General features: G+C 40.4%; 1 protein-coding gene across 13 annotated transcripts in view; it reads right to left on the reverse strand.

Annotated features, from left to right (window-relative positions):
• The window catches only part of LOC105463735 (solute carrier family 7 member 2), a 72827-nt gene that overhangs the window by 18231 nt on the left and 36663 nt on the right, over positions 1 to 17933 (reverse strand). For 12 of the 13 annotated variants that reach the window (XM_011711004.2, XM_011711005.3, XM_011710996.3 and 9 more), the window contains 5 exons: positions 8384 to 8781; positions 7509 to 7664; positions 3214 to 3379; positions 1613 to 1746; positions 23 to 245 (listed from right to left, as the gene is read on the reverse strand). In XM_011711004.2, coding sequence (XP_011709306.1) covers positions 23 to 245; positions 1613 to 1746; positions 3214 to 3379; positions 7509 to 7664; positions 8384 to 8759 — 1055 coding nt within the window. In that variant the 5' untranslated portion in view covers positions 8760 to 8781. Of the gene's footprint in view, positions 1 to 22; positions 246 to 1612; positions 1747 to 3213; positions 3380 to 7508; positions 7665 to 8383; positions 8782 to 13697; positions 13717 to 17933 lie in introns of those variants that run through there. The other variant, XM_071068586.1, reaches the window with a different exon arrangement.

A 17933-nucleotide genomic window follows, 5' to 3' on the forward strand; every position in this document is an offset into this window, starting at 1 on the left:
CCCCAAAGGCCACGCAATGTACCTTGTTGACAAGGCGCAGAGAGAACCAGCTGCCACAACGTATTTGGCAGGACCCCATCCCACATATTCAAATGCTACCGGAAGGGGGCTTTTTTCATCGAGGAGGTAGTAAGGCATCATAAGTGTTAAAGCTGCAGAGACCCCAAAATAGGCCATAAAGCAAACAAGCAAAGACGTCACAATTCCAATGGGAATAGCTCTCTGGGGATTCCGAACTTCTTCACCTAAGGAAATATAAACAAAAGATGTGTATGCTTAATAAAACATTCATAGGTAAAGAAATTAAATTGTGCAAAATTCTTCCTTTCCTCCAGGGTAATTCTTCTCTGTTTTTGTCCCTTTTCTTTTCTTATCTTGGTCCATCTATTTTATTTTATTTTATTTTATTTTACTTTATTTTATTTTTTTGAGACAGAGTCTTGCTCTGTTGCCCAAGTTGGAGTGCAGCCAATGATCTTGGCTCATGGCAACCTCTGCTTCCCAGGTTCAAGCAAATCTCTTGCTTCAGCCTCCTGAGTAGCTGGGACCACAGGTGTGCGCCACCACACCTGGTTAATTTTTGTATTTTAGGAGAGATGGTTTGCACCATGTTGGCCAATCTAGTCTCTAATTCCCGGCCTCAAGTAATTCCTGGCCTCAAGTGATCCACTCTCCTCAACGTCACAAAGGATTGGGATTACAGGTGTGAGCCACTGCGCCCGGCCGATCCATCTGTTTTACACGAAATTTCCTCTATTCTTGAAGGTACTTTCTTATTACATAAAAAACCAATTCCCAGAGGGAGAAAAGGAGAAGTCATGCCAGTCAGTTTCCTATCTCCAGGAAAGAAAAAAACCAACCAATCAACCAAAATCCATAACATATCAGCACTGTTAAGTGTTTAGAGACAGAATAGCAGTCTTAATCCATTTGGAAAATGATTCATCCACAGAGATTAAATGACTGCCGTGCCATTCCGTAGGCCTTTAAATATGAAAGCTTCAGATGAAGTTATTTCATCTATTTGTATGAAGTTCTAATTTCAATTTAAAAAACAGTATACTTTGTACACTAATGAGATTGAATACTCAAAACGTGGTCAATTGTACGGCCATACCAAGATATAAAAATAGAGGAGACATTTAGAGAGTGACTCTGGCATGATGATGATGTTGTATAAGATAACACAGAAAGAACAGGCACAATATTTTTTCTCCCACTAATGAAGAGACCATTTAAGAACATGATCATCATGTATGGCCCACGTGACAGCACTTCTGGACAGAAGGTTAGGGATGGTAATAATGACTAACATTTATAAAGTAATCCAACAGCTTGCAAAGTATTTTTCATATGCATTATTTTAGGGAATCTTCCTACTATCTGAGGAATAGGAATTGCTCTCCGAAACTTACCAACTGGAAACCAAGGGCAGAGAGGTGCATTCTTTCTTTTTATCATTAGCAGCACGTGTCACAGCTGGGTCTGGAACTAGTGCCCTTCTTATCCCAAATCCATCTCTCTTTCCTGGACCCTCTGCTGCCACACACGGGTACTCGTGCACGACAAGGAACACCCATTCTTCTACACTGAGCCAAGACACTGCTCTTACCAGTTGTTGCAATGCAGTCAAATCCCACAAAGGCATAAAAGCAAGTTGCAGCACCAGCCAACATTCCTGTAAAGCCATAAGGCATAAAGCCACCAGCCCCATAGATACTTGTTCCGTTTTCAGAAGGTGGCTCTCTAAGAAAGAGAACAAACACAGTAGAAAGTCACTTTGACAGAAAACTCTCCTTCCGGTAACTTGTCTCAGACTATATCCTTGGAAGGTGGTTGTGCTTATCAGCTCTTTGAAGCTGATATACATAAAACTAAAACCTTACTCTCTTCACCTTGTGCTACAGAATGTGGTGGTGCCCCTAACAATGGTACCTAAAAATGACCTTCCTGCATCACTGACACCGAATTACAGGCTGACTGACAGCATATGTAGAAGCCCCAGACCAGCTCCAGCTGAACCCACAGCCAGGGAGGATGCTGAGAGCAGAGACTCCACATATGAGCCATGCTCTGGGATGACAAAGACCAGAAACCTCCTCTTCTCATGGATGCTTATACTTAGGAGAATCCATTCTTCAACTCATAAAGCATCAAGTACGGCAGAGTACATGTCTCTAACATTCCCTAACGAGACATTTAAAAACATGAAACAAAACATCCTCATCTTGATTGATAATAATGAAACTGAATATTTTATTATATGTTAAAAAACTATGTAAGTTTATAGGATACCAATTTTTTCCCTTATTGGAAAGACTAAACAACAAACAACATATATCAAGAAAAACATACAGGTGTACCTCATTCCATGCAATAGGTATTTTTGTAATCTTATGTTTGTTTGTGCAACTAAAAACATTCTCCAAAAAACAAGGTCTAAAGATTACTAAAGCATTAAAAGAATACAATAAAACTGAATGGTGGTCCTGAAGGAAGAACTAAAGGATGCAGGAGTCAAAAATACTCGTTGTTATTTAGCAGTGGCAAACTGCTAGGGGGAAAGATCAAGTTTTCCCAATGGTTAGGATCTTCCCTTGCTCTTCCCCTAAACCCGGAGCAGAGCTTGAGGCTCAGCAGGTGCATAGGTTCACAGAGTTGCTCCATAGGGAGCACACCTATACCTTTAAGTTTGAAGGGAGTCTGGGAAGAGTGGTCTTGGAATGGAACAGCCTCTCAGAAGGGTCTCAGAAGCAAGAAATTTGAGAACCATTGCTCTAGAAGAAAACTCACATATGCCCTCTGGTATGGTTTGGCTATGTCCCCATCCAATCTCATCTTGGATTGCCGTTCCCACAATTCCCACGTGTTGTGGGAGGGACCTAGTGGGAGGTGGTGAATCATGGGGGCAGGTCCTTGCTGTTCTTGTGATGGTGAGTGGGTCTCACAAGATCTGATGGTTTTATAAGGGAAAGTTTCCCCGCACAAGTTCTCTCCCCTTGTCTGCCGCCAGGTAAGACATGCCTTTTACCTTCTGCCACGATTATGAGGCCTCCCCAGACATGTGGAATTGTGAGTCCATTAAACCTCTTTTTCCTTATAAATTACCCAGTCTTAGGTATATCTTTATTAGCAGAGTAAAAATGACCTAATATACCCACTTAAAATATTGTCTTAAACAAGAAGGAGAAAAAAAAATCTCAAATATTCTACCTGGCACTTGCTGATATATTTTTGAGAAACTCTTCACTAATCTTCCAGTTTGCCACATTTCCTTTCACAAATCCAGCAACCATCACAAACAGAAGGACCAGAATATTAACAGCTGTGAAGACTTTATTTACCCAAGCAGACTCTTTTACTCCAAAAGACAAAAGACCTATGGAAGAAGAAAGGGCATTTCCATGTTTATTTATCTTTAGGAAAGGCAATGGCATTTTGAGGCAAATACAGGGCTGTAGGATATTCTTTCACCAGTATTCATATCTTTAATTTCCATCTATCCACTTCTACTGCTAGTTCTTACTCATTAGTTAATTACCTAATCCTGAAAGGTCTTCTGAATGCAACCAACTCAATTTTGGAGGCAGGTCGTGCTCATAGAAGACACCACACTTTCTAAGAAACATAAATCTAGTAACTTTGGCCATCTTTGCCAATGATAGGTAAAGTAACATCTAATTGCAAGGTAAATGGCTGCAAACTATTTTTGCTTTTTTTGAGACAGAGTCTCGCTCAGTTTCCCTGGCTGAAGTGCAGTGGTATTATCTCGGCTCACTGCAACCTCTGCCACCTGTGCTCAAACAAGTCTCCCACTCAGCCACCTGAGTAGCTGGGAATACAGGTGTGTGCCACCATATCCGGCTAATTTTTGTATTTTTTGTAGGGTTGCGGCTTTGCCATGTTGGCCAGGCTAGTCTCGAACTCCAGACCTCAAGTGATCCGCCTGTCTCAGCCTCCCAAAGTGCTGGGATTACAGGCACTTAAGCCACAACAACCGGCCCAGTTGTGAACTTTTTAAAAGTAAACGCTAAAACATATATCTGCCATGCACACAAAATACATAAAGATAATTCTTCAACTGTGCCAACAAAGTACTTTGTTAAACCTATTCTCATTTTAATACTTTATATTCTGATTGTAAAAGTGATCAATTTCCTATTCAAGTACTTTGAAGACACAGAAAAAAAACAAAGAAGATCAACTATGCTTTTCCCTCCCACACACACAAACACACACATATACACACACTCTTCTGTGCCAGTAAATATATAATCTCATTTTTAACAGCTGCATAATCTTAGACTATATTGAGGTACTGCACTTTTAATTCATCCCTTATTTATAGACAATTAGATCACTCTTTGTTTGTTACAATTATAAATAGCACTGACATAATAATTCTTTTATAACTATCTTTCTACACTTTCCATTTACTTCTTTACAATAATTTTCTGCAAGGTAATACTGCATCAAAGGTCTGTACTATTGGTTCCTATTATCAAAATATTCTCTGGAAAGTTTGGCTCAATTTAAAGGGTCTGTTTTTTCTATTAGGGTATTCTATTCATACTGATCGATATGGTTTGGCTGTGTTCCCACCCAAATCTCGTCTTGAATTGTAACTCCCATAATCCCCATGTGTCAAGGGAGGGACCCAGTGGGAGCTAACTGAATCACGGGGGCAGGTTCCCCGGGCTGTTCTCGTGATAGTGAATACACCTCACGAGATCTGATGGTTTTAGAAAGGGCAGTTCCCCTGCACCTGCTCTCTTGCCTGACACCATGTAAGACGTTCTTTCACTACTCTGTCACCTTCCACCACGATTGTGAGGCCTCCCCAACCATGTGGAATGTGAGTCCATTACACCTCTTTTTCTTCATAAATTACCAAGTCTTGGGTATTTCTTCATATCAGTATGAAAATGGAGTAATACACTGATTTATAAAATTTATGTATATATCAATGCCATAAGCTCTCTGCCTGTCATGTATAACACATATTTTTCCCAGTTTGTTTTTGCCTTTAATCTTACTGATTATATACATGTAGAAAAGTTATTAGAATAAAAAATAAATTTTCCCTTTTTAGTTTCTACCTTGAAAAAAAATCTCTTAAACATTAACCCAAAACATCTACTTTGTTTCCTTCCAGTATTTTTCTAATTATATTTATCATATGTATATCTTTAACCCATCTGGTATAAGATTTGAATTATGGACCTAAGAAAATTTATCTTTTACTATTGAGCAAATGATTGCTGTGAAAAGACGATGTCACAGATTTACTTGTTTCTTCCCCATATCTATACCACCCAGCAACAAATAAGCAAATTTTTCTAAGCAGAGATGAAAGAACTTGAATTTTGTTCTTCTACCTGTGTAATTCCTAGAATCATATATTAACCATATAAAGGAAAGCTGTATGGCCAGTACAGTTCCCAACTCCATAATTGTAAGCTAGGTTAGGAACCGCTGCTATATACCTCGGAGAATAACAAAGCCACCTTTATATTTCACGTAAGTTTCCCAACAGCGCATGTGCACTGTCTTACTCTGAGGTCTCATCTCCCACTGGCAGATTACACACCAATGAATATCTCATCTAAACGGAGCATACACTTCCCGTGTATATTTAGTAAAACAACTGCTTCATGTCACAAGACATTTGGTGTTACAATATGAATAGGGATTTCCAATAGGGGGTTTTGATCTTCAAAGATTCTAAGGACAGAGTTTAAAACATAAGCTTCACCTATAATTAAAGGAAAGATATGATGGTGAATGAACATGGGACAAATGAGCCAAGGCCTGAGTCTTGCCGTGGAATTAAACTATGTGCTGATTGTGTCATAGCTTCATGCTTTTTCATCATTTAGAGATTAGAGTTGAATATTTTAAGTTCATTAAAATGATCAAATATGATGTAAATAAATAAAATATGATGTAAATAAATAAAATACAATGTAAATAATTTAACACTAGACCAGTTTCTATTTCTAAGCTAGACTGCTTAGAAACCAAAACAAAAATCAATCTTTGTTGAAAAACAATTGATGCAATTTCTCTTGACATTAGAATCAAAATGCAAAACATTTTAGACCTATACACTTTGTTCATGTTCTTATCCCTAACCCTATATAAAACATTTAATTAATGATTCACTTTTTAAAAGGTAAAGCTGTTTTCAAAATTATATAATTTTCTAGTAAACGTTTCAAAAGAGAAAGATATTTCTGTCTCACTCTTCTAACAAGGGAGAAAGCAGAGATAAAGTCGGACAAGAAAGCATGACGCAGATTGCTCAGGGTAAAGCAAGTAAGAAGTAGGAACAGACACGATTTTTACTCTTAGTGTAATCCTTGATAGGTATAAGCAGGATTGCAGGTAAGAATGAGACTCAAAATAGAAAACGTGGCCAGGCATGGTGGCTCACGCCCGTAATCCCAGCACTTTGGGAGGCTGAGGTGAGGGGATCACTTGAGGTCAGGAGTTTGAGACCACCCTGGCCAACATGGTGAAACCCTGTCTCTACTAAAAATACAAAAATTAGCCAGGTGTGGTGGCCGGCACCTGTAGTCCCAGTTACTCGGGAGGCTGAGGCAGAAGAATTGCTTGAACCCGGGAGAAAGAGGTTGTAGTACCACTGCACTCCAGCCTGAGTGACACAGTCAGATTCCATCTCAAAAAAAAAAAAAAAAGAAAATGTTTAAACAGTTAAAGCAAATATAAGGAGACAGAGCAGGGATTAGCTATGCCTATGAAATAAAACTGACCACCATGTGAGTGCTTACTAGGAACCAGATGAGAAGGCTGAAGGAGGCAGACACTGATGCCTCCTTTTATGTATGAGCAAACTGAGTGAGGGGAAGATTATATAAATTGTTCTATGTTCTAAAGGCAGTGAGTGGCACAGCAATCTGTTTGAAATCTGGTTATTCGAAATCCTGTGCCTCTTAAAACCACTATGCTACCATACTGACAAAAACTGAAAAATCCTAGTACTAAGTATGTTTGTCTATATAATGTCAACATTACAAAATGACAGGTGATTTGAACTTGCTTCCTTTACAACCAAAGGCCTACGTTATATAGATGAAGGCATGTCAGAAAAACAGAATTTGTTCTAGAAATTGCAAATATCCCTAGTTGTATGTAGTAAGATGAAACAATGCTAAGAAAGTATACATTCCTCCTTACTGAAACCACCGCTATTCCTGCAAACCTGCAATTAATTATTAAAAAAATCAATGTCCTCATCCTATTATTTAGTGTGTGCCAGGTGCCATTTACTCAGAAGCGCTATTTTTACCACTGCACACAATTTAGACTTAGGTTAAAATGTGATTCCAGCTAGTGATAAACCCCACAGATGTCTAACAGTAACATAAATGTATAAATATACTGACCTTGTCTTGGGAACTCAGGCCCCAAATTCAGAAGTAACCTATTTTCCTGAGACAAATAGTGTGGTTCATCCTGGGGAGAGGCATAACTGGTTTTCTTACCTGCTAGAAGTAATATAAGGCACACAGCAAAAAAATCAGGATATTCTGCAAGACCGGTGTAATTCATTCTGAAGTATGTCCTCAAAAACTGACCAATCTGTTTGCTAAGAAGTTCATCAAAGGTGCCACTCCAAGCTCTTGCAACACTTGACGTACCTTCCCAAAACGGAACAGAGGATACGAAGTCACTGGGGGCAAATTAACATAGCATTGTTTGCTACTCTATTACAGGATAAACATGAGTTCACAAAAGATTGAAAATTTTAATCACATATACAGTATCTGGATATTTATAATCATGCAATAGTCATCAAATGTTCAAATCCATAACTGTGGAATGTGGTAACTTTATTTGCAATAAAGAATTGTAACTAAAAAAGTCTGCAAGTCCATTAAGAGGCATAGTCAAAGATGAAGCAAAAATCACAGAATTGTGTGGCTGGGTGCCGTGGCTCACACCTGCAATCCCAGCACTTTGGGAGACCAAGGTGAGTGGATCATCTGAGGTCAGGAGTTCGAGACCAGCTTGGTCAACATGGTGAAACCCCGTCTTTACTAAAAATGCAAAAAATTAGCCAGGCATGGTGGCAGGTGCCTGTAATCCCAGCTACTCAGGAGAATCGCTTGAACCCTGGAGGCGGAGGTTGCAGTGAGCCGAGTTCACGCCACCGCACTTCAGCCCGGGTGACAGAGTGAGACTGTCTTAAAAAAACCCCAGGAAATTCTGTAATTAGGAGGAGACATTTTAGAGATGACAAAAATGAGACACACAGACATCAAGTGATGTACCCAACACCTACAACTGAACCTAAGGGCTGTGACACAGGGCTGCGAATTCTTCCATTCCACACGTTTGACTTCTTTTTGAAACATACCTATCACATATGATAAAATGAGATTCCAGCCAGTGATGAAGGCCCACAGCTCTCCCACAGTCACATAGGTGTACAAATACGCAGACCCCGTCTTGGGGACACGGGCCCCAAATTCAGCATAGCAGAGGCCAGCCATCACCGAAGCCAGGGCGGCAATGAGGAAGGATACCACGATGCTGGGGCCCGAGTCTGCCTTGGCCACCTCCCCAGCGAGGACGTAAACCCCAGCACCAAGGGTGCTTCCAACGCCCAGGGCAATGAGGTCCATGGTGGATAAGCAGCGGCATAATTTAGTGTCTTCTAGATTGTCCAGGGTCACGATTTTTCTCCGGATCAGACATCGGGCAAAGGTCAGCGCGGCTCTGCAGGGAATCATTCTGACGTCTGATGAAGGCAACCTGAGCGGAAGGGAGGAGGTTAGAAGCTGATCTGGAATCATCATCCCTCCCTTTGGTGACCCAGCTTCCAGGCACAATTAGAGCGAGGCTGTGTGTGCGTTTCGCTTGTTAGAAGAGATGCAGTGACCCAGAGCAGTCAGAAGGAAGGTTTAATAACCAGAGCCTCGAATTTCCTGCAGTTCAATTTCCTGTAGATACATGTCCGTTTATAAGAGACTGCAATAAATGGCTTATGTGGCAAGCAAAGGAATATAGCAGCCTTGGGTGATTAAAAAGATTTGCCATTCTTGTTCTCATATTATAATTTCGTGTTTTTGTTTTTGTTTGGAGACAGGATCTCACTCTGTTGCCCAGGCTGGAGGGCAGTGGCACAATCTTGGCTCACTGCAGCCTCAACCTCCTGGGCTCAAACAGTCCTCCCATCTCAGCCTCTGGAGTAGCTCAGCCTCGGGATTATGGGTGTGAGCCACCATGTCCAAGCTAAAAATTTTCAAAGGATATGCTGATAGAAATATGTTTCAGAGATGGCTAATTTCGTTCTCCACTACAAGGAAGGGAGTGAATTGCCTCATCTTTTAGGTTCTGTCCATCTGTACTTCAACTATCCATTTAACTCAGGTTCTTTTTTTTTTTTTTTTTTTGACAGGGTCTCACTCTGTCAGCCAGGCTGGAGTGCAGTAGCATGAACATAGCTCACTGAAGTCTCAACTTCCTGGGCTCAATCAATCCTCCCACCTTAGTCTACTGAGTAGCTGGGTCCACAGGCATGTGCCACCATGCTCAGGTAACTTTTTTATTTTCTGTAGAGATGGGGTCTCACTATGTTGCCCATGCTGGTCTTAAATTCATGGGCTCATGCAATCCTACCTCCTTGGCCTCCCAAAGTGCTGGGATTACAGGCATGAACCACCATGCCTGGCCCAGATTTTTCAGGCCTTACTAAATCCCAGGAATTGTGCTGAGAATATGTGTAGAATGATGTCTTACACAGATAGGGTCTCTAGCCTTACAGGACTTAGCTATCGTCTAAAAGCACATAAAAACTTAATCATTTCGTATTCTCCGGATTTATCAAGCATGTGTGAGCTTCTCTGTTTTCATTTTAAATAATGAATGTGAAGCAAATGTGAACTTTTAGAATTTTTTAAAAATCACCTCTCAAAGTCTGCTGAAATCTAAAACTGCCATTCAACCATGCTTTAAGTATGAATTTGTACTAAAATACACAAGCTTATTATATTTCAGATTTCTAAATAAATAAGTCCAAAGTCCATGCCAAATATTATTCTACGTTCTTTTAAAAATGGAATGAATAAAGTAGACAAAAAGTCACACTCCCCACCTCCTGCAAGCCTAAACAATCTAACACTGAAAAAGCATCAGGTTACAAAACAAGATAAGAATATTAGTTAAGAAAAAATACATAGGCATATATTACAGTAAAAAGGCTTAAAGCAAAACATATCAAAATATTAAGAGTAATTATATTTAGAAGATGGGTTCATCTCTGTATTTCATATATTATATTGCTAATACCTATTTCTAATTTGTCTCCAATGAATATGTACAACTTATATGCAAAAGAAATATTAAAAATGAAAGAGCTGTACATGCAATTGTCTACCAAAACTTACCAGATTAGGAAATAACTGAGGAACATTATCCACACATCAATATAAATATAAATACAAGCTTCCAATAGTGAAAGCAGGTAAGTCAAAGAATATGAAGAAAAGCCTAAGGAGAAATTAACAAATAGGTGACACATTCCTCGATGATAAAAATAAACTTTGACACATCTTCAGTATCTTCTGTGCCACCCGACAGAGTGCCAAAGCGTGACACTTCACAAACGCTTGTGGGAAAATCTGCAAATATGTTGACACCTCCAGTTTTACCAATAGTCAGGTTTTCAAAGTCAAAACTATCAATACTTCCGTAAATCAAATGTATATCAATTTCTACCACTGGCTAGCCCTTAAATAGCCCATTCTCATATAGATAGAAGATAAGCGTTCTGCTTAAAAAGAACTGAGAAGTAAAAAGTGGAAGTTACATAAAGGCCAACCGAGGGGGTCAGGAGGGATGGGAAAGGTAGTTACTAAATGCTGAGCTTCTGTAATATCTAAGCATTTTTATACAGAGATGCACAAAGACCAAGGATTAGGGACCACGACCAACTGAAAAGTGCTCAGAAACAAAGACACACTGAAGTTCACTAATGATTTAAGATCACGTGAAAATGGGACATGTCATATACAACTTTGGGAACACAATTGATAAACAAAGTGCAGCATATCCATTTGTCATTTAACCAGATAAAACATGCCTATGGTGGAGGACTGAATTAACCTTGACTTTTATGAGTAAAAGACATAAATTCTACCACTATTGCATATTTAAAGAGAAAGGATCTGGAAGGAAGCAAGGAAAACCAAGGAAAGATTCGGGGGCTAACAGCATTGTGGGTAAACTTTTTTCAAATCCTTTTTTCCTGGTACTATGATTATGATGTTATTTGTGAAATTTCTAAAGAAAAAACAGCATAAAAAGAAAAGAATAAGCAAGTCGACCAATAAAAAAACCTCCTTTGAAAATGTTTTATTATTAAGTTACCCAAAATGAATAAATTAGTGATGGTCATCTCTTCAATATGAAATTGAATTTAATTCACTCCAGATTACACAGGAAGCAGGACTGCTTATAGAAATGCACAGCTTTAATCAGATAAGATATGATTTCTACTGATTCTTTCCTATTTTTTTTTTTCTTTTTTGGAGGGGTTGCGGGGAGGTCTGTGTAGGCAAAATACTTCTTTCCCATTAAAGATGAAAAATATTTTATGTGTAGTCAGGTTTTCTATGTTGCTCTGGGGAAAAAAGACAACGATCCCATTTGTCAAGCATTCATTTGCTTTTGAGTAATTAGAAAAGCATACGTCAGAAACTTCTCAGAACTGGCAGGTTACTCAATGTCCTCTGCAAACAATCTCAACTACGCACAGCCTGGTAAAACACGGATTGCAAAAGCCACAACACAGAACTAATTTTGTAGGACTATAATGGGATGGGAGAAAAGTAAGGAACAAACATATTGGGTCAATTTAATGAGTCACTATTAAACAAACATTTATTGAGTTCTAGCAGGTGTATCATGCAGTGCTTCGTAGACGACGAAAGTGAATCTCGTACTTTTGTAAAATACGCTTTTGTCGAGACACACCGATATATGAAAATAGTGTGGCAACAAGAGAATGAGAAAAAAATTTGTGTCTAATATTAGTGATATAATGTGGTATGTACATATTTTTGAAGTTTTTATAACTTATTCAACATTTTAAAAAAGATACGTTCCCTATGTGAAATGGTTATGACCATCTTACTCTCATTTTTACAGAGGACTTTCACTGCCCAAAAAAAAAATCCCTCCCACTTATACAACAAATACAAACGCAGCGATAAAATGCAGGGGTTTTGGAGGTGATTCCTTTACTCTGGAGGGCACAGACTTTGTTTTTCCAGGAGATGATCTGCACTGTTGGAACCACTGTCAGTTATTGCTACTGTGACCAAGGACTCATGTTTAATAAGAAACCTACATGCATGTAGTAGAAGAAAAATGATGCAGATTTTGGGAACAGGCCCGTACAAAACTCACACCCATATCCTTGGCCTTAGAATATAAGGCTCTAATCAATATCCCTATGAGGTCACAAGTGATTCTGGCAATCCCAGAAATATATATCTTTCTTCAATAAGCAAGTATTTTATTAATTACTGAGACAGTGGCGTCTCTTGAGGAAGACAAGTATGTGCATATTAGCTTAGATCAGAAAACAGAATTAGCGAAGGGAGGGCTGGAAGGAACTAGCAATATGCTGTGCTGCAGAAAAGTCTCTGAATGATTTTCATGAGCCCAATGATACATGTGGATCGTTCTTAGCCCCCACCCCCATTCTGCCCCAAACTTAAGTATGACCATTTCTAGGCACCTTATTCCTTGATAAAGCCCTATTAATTCTTGCCAAAAAGCTAAATTCCTTCCTCAGCAACTTGAAATTACCTCCTTCTAAAACTTCTTCAGCCCAGGCCATCAACTTGACAGCACAGAATTTTAGGTCTAGTAAATCCCTAACCCTGATGACATTAACAGAGCAAACTTCCTTTCAACGACCCCCAGAAATCTTTTCAAATCTGCCAATCATAGTCACAAGTTGATCCTGGATTCTCACTGTAGTTCAAAAGTTTGATGTTGCATTGAGTCACTTAGAAACGAATCTTTCCCTTCCTCCCCTAAGTAAAGGTTGACATTTCAAACTTAATCTTCTATATCAGTATCCCAGGCCCTGACAATAAATCTTACAGGAGAAACTAGCTGGCACAAGCCAGTGGGGCAGGTGTTCCAATAAACCCTCAACAAATTAGTTTGTCCAAATTATAACCAATTTTTTCTTTCTTCATTCCATTTGCTAGTTTCGTGGTGAGACATCTGCTCTTTCTGTTTTAGGACTGATGGGAAAAAAAGTAATTACATCACATAGATAAGTAGGGATCTTTACTGCATTGTTTTTGCCCTAGATTTTTTTTTTTCTTCAATCTACAACGTTAAAGTTCCGAGATAAATTTTCAAATTATAATGTGGGTTAAATAATGCAGTAAAGGGGAAAAGATATAGCCATAATACCATGGATTTATTGACTTTTATTGTTTTTGCTAAGTTTTGAGAGATTAATTTCTTTAAAAATTCATCAGAAGTATAATGTAGGATAAAAGACTATCACAAGTGGTAACTGTTCAGCCTTGATTAGCAAAAACAGAAACCACAAACCTTTGCATTCAACACTTAAGCCTGAATTTTTCTGGAAAAACAAAACACTCTACCATATTCACTTCACTTTTATTGGGTCTAAAACTTACCTTTTCTCCAAATCAAGTTTTCTGAACCATTTCTTCCTCCAGGGTTTTCTCCAGGGAAGTGCATGCGAGTGTAGACATAGGTAAAAACGAAAAACGCAACTGAAGCCACTACAAAGTTACAACCACTGTAGTAATAACATTGATATTTTCTCCCCTTTTATACCAAATCAGTATTGCCAGGAAGTTAGACTAAAAACATATTATTTCAAATTTTCTGATATAGAATCCAGACACAGGCAAGCATTTTTCCTAAAGACATTCAACAAATAAAGGGCTGATAGAGAATTCTGGGAAGTCTATGTAAAGACAGCTGGTGCTTCCAAATATGTGACTCCATTTCACTTTAGTAAAAGCAACATTACAGTGGGAATAAGGCATACGTAGTTAGCTCAAAGAGATGCAGAAAAAAAAATTAAATGAAGCATCCAACTTTTGTGTTTAGGCTTGGGGAACAGAAGCAGCAAAAACCGAAGAAGGCAAAGCCCTTGGCACCTTGGTAACCGGAGTCCCTGCCCAGTCAGCACTCTGCATTCCCGACCAGAGCTCGGTGGCAGGCTTGGGCACCAGGCGGATGCCCATGCCCACAAAGTCTTCAGCAATCTTTGGCTAGTATGTCACTCTGACTGCCAGTGGGTACAACCTGTTCCCTCTCCCCAAGCTGCTAGGACCTGTCACCTTCTATGTGCCATGGCAAACATGAGGAATGGCCCTTTCCTTAATTTTTTACCTTACCTGGGATTCCACCACTGCCTCCTACACTCCCCATAGCACTGTCTTCACACCCCCAAGCCACAGATCACTGGACCAGAGAGACACCTGACTCAGGGTTAAACAGTCAAAGGCTGGGAATGCTCAATTAGATGTTCTTAAAGCTCTTAAGCACAAAATAACTGAGTTGGTCAAATGGTCCAGTGCAGGCTGAAGTCACACACACTGGGGACCAGCTTGACAAGGTGCAGAAACCCACAAGCTGGCAGTAGAAGCCACAGAGAGGGGACTGGGCACAGCGGTTCATGCCTGTAATCCCAGCACTTTGGGAGGCTTGAGGAGCACTTGAGGTCAGGAGTTTGAGATCAGCCTGACCAATATGGTGAAACCCCATCTCTACTAAAAATACAAAAATTAGCCAGGCATGGTATTGCGTGCCTGTAGTCCCAGCTACTCGGGAGGCTGAGGCAGAAGAATTGCTTGAACCCGGGAGGCAGAGGTTGCAGTGAGAACCGTGCCACTGCACTCCAGCCTGGGTGACAGAGCGAGACTCCATCTGAAAACAAATAAATAAATACAATAAGCCATACCATGGTCATTCAGAGTAGGGCAGAGTTGGGAAAGGCAGCTGCCCCAGCAGGGAGGCAGGGAAAGACGAGCCTGGGGAGCTTCTCTGTCCCCCCGGGCCTTGCTGCGCTTCTAATGCTGTGTGTGCGAGATTCCCTGACATGGTTTGGACACACCTCCTGTGCACTTCAGCTATTTAGAGTGGTCTCTGTTCCTTGAAACCAGAAGCTACTGGCGAAGGTCAAGATGGTACTAAGTGAGCCTGCTTCACCCCACTCTACTCCCACTGTCAACTCTTCCAAACTGCTACCTTCGGCCATTTCTGCTACATTTCCTGAGAATTCCTCTTCTTTCCAAAAGGTGGTTTCCATGGTAGAATAACTCAAATTTGTTCACTTTCCAATACGGTACTTAAGGTGTTTAACCTGCATTAGTTCTGCCCTTTACCCACAGATGTATGTACTCTCTCCTTGAAAAAAATAGCTTGACATAAGGTAGAATTTTTTCTTTTTTTTTTTTTTTTTTTGCGGGGGGCAGGGGACGGGGCGCAGGCTAGAGTGCAGTGGTACAATCTTGGCTCACTGCAACCTCCGCCTCCCGGGTTCAAGTGATTCTCCTGCCTCAGCCTCCCAAGTAGTTACAGGCACCCACCACCACACCCAGCTACTTTTTTTTTTTTTTTTTGTATTTTTGGTAGAGACAGGTTTTCGCCATGTTGGCCAGGCTGATCTCGAACTCCTGATCTCAAGTGATCCTCCTTCCTTGGCCTCCCAATGTGCTGGGGTTACAAGCGTGAGCCACTGCACCCGGCCAGAAAATCTTTTCTTTTTAGATATACACACAACCAATCTGGATTATCGGTAACGCCATTTCTCCCAATGCCCACTATTGGAATGAGAAGGAGGTAAGAGCTAGTTAAGGCCCCAGGAATAGGAAACAAGGGCTCTATAGTACTTATTAAAAACATTTAAATTTTTTTTTTTTTTTTTTTTTTGGCCAATGAATTATAGAAGTAAGCTAGTGGCAGAGCGATAATTCACCTAATGGAGGAAAGCATATCAAGGGAAGCACTGGGAATATTTTACCATATTGGAGAAGGTTTTTTAAAATTCCTCAATCACAGAAGTCTCGACAACACTTAAGACTTGAATGTTAGTGGGTTATCTTTTGTTAAAAAATGTAAAAAAAAAATTTTTTTGAGATGGAGTCTCCCTCTTTCACCCAGGCTGCAGCGCAGTGGCGTGATCTCGGCTCACTGCCATCTCTGCCTCCCGAGTTCAAGCGATTCTCCTGCCTCAGCCTCCCAAGTAGCTGGGACTACAGCACCCGCCACCACACTCAGCTAATTTTTGTATTTTAGCAGAGACAGGGTTTCATCATGTTGGCCAGGCTGGTTTCGAACTCCCTACCTCAAGTGATCCACCTGTCTTGGCCTTCCAAAGTGCTGGGATTACAGGCATGAGCCACCGTGCCCGGCCAAAAAAGTAAATTTCTTATAAATACTTCCACTACTTTATTCGTTACCCCAAATACTTGAGGCACCCTATCAGGCCCTGAAACAACCATAAATAGGCTGCCCCAATTCTTCCCTCGTGCCACCCGCAGTTGCACAGGCACACACATGATGGCCATTGCAATATGAGACAGCTATGCTTGTGCATACGGGAGGCAAAGCACTGCAAGGGCTCCTAACTCTGACTGTGACAGGGATTCAGGTAGTTAGAGAGGCCTTCCTGGAGACAGCTATGTTTGGATGAGTTAAATTTAGGCATCTGAAAGCTCAGTGAGAAGGAGGGCGGGAGGGAGTGGTGGGGATACAAGTGTTCTAAGCAGAGTTCCCGGCAAGAGTAAAACTCCACATAGAGCTTAGGGATGGGGAAGCCAGAGGTAAGCAGAGCTAAGCAGGAGGGTCCCTAGGCTGTGCAAGGAGCTGGAAGTTGACCCTGGGGGCAGTAGGAAATCACTGAGAACTTTTAAGCCTGACGTAGAATTTGAGAAACATCATTCTGACTGTTATTATAAACAGGGGATGAGAAAGATCAAGACAGGAGATAAGGAAAAAGCTAAACAGGCTACTGGAATAATCTAGGCACAAGGGACTCTGAGCTGCTCTAGGGGAAGGGCAGTAGGGTGAAGAGATACGGGTGGACAACAGAGCTTAGCTTTTCCACCTTGAGAGTCAAGGAAGAGGATGAGTGGGAAGGGACACATGGATTTGTAAGCTGGGTGATAAGACTATTGAGCTCCTATTTCACTCTGAAGTTAAAACGTTAACTTTACATGTCATATAGTTTACAGATAACAGAGAATCAACAAATTATGTCAGATTGACTTCAGTATAACTCTGTGCAAGGAGGGTTCTGTTTTCTCTTTGTTTTGTTTTGTTTTTTTTTCCATTTGAAGCTTGCATGCCTGTTCTAAAACTGAAAAAGCAAACACATACAGACTTTAAATATATGCCTCTAGAATACAGCTAAAATTTCCACATCGAGCTCCTTGAATTGTCAGAGTTCCAAACAGAGAAATATTCGGCATATTTTCATGGAACAAAGTAAATGAGTGAGTTTACGTGAGTGGGTTTTCTAGCTTACTGAAGATTCAATCTCTAAGTCTTTGACACTGTCCATCAAATCTTGCCACAATTCAGTGATCCTCCGCTAAATGCTGTTGAATTTCAGGGTAGTTATCTGCGGTGATGACAGAGGTCCGAACTGCTCATCCTTACAAACGGGTAACCACTTCCCAGAGAAACTGTTTAAGAAGATGAGCACAACTGTTGTTTAAAAAGCAAACCACTCAATATTACCTTAATTCCACTTTGAATCCACTGTCCACATAAATTAGAGATAACTCAAGGATGCCAAGGAAATCCTGAAGACCTGGATGGAACCATGTTCCTGCTGCCCTTTTTAAATAGCCTGCGCCCATCAATAATAGACTGGATAAAGAAAATGTGGTATA

This window comes from Macaca nemestrina, chromosome 8 (assembly GCF_043159975.1).
Source record: "Macaca nemestrina isolate mMacNem1 chromosome 8, mMacNem.hap1, whole genome shotgun sequence".
In the NCBI taxonomy this organism is placed as follows: domain Eukaryota; kingdom Metazoa; phylum Chordata; class Mammalia; order Primates; family Cercopithecidae; genus Macaca; species Macaca nemestrina.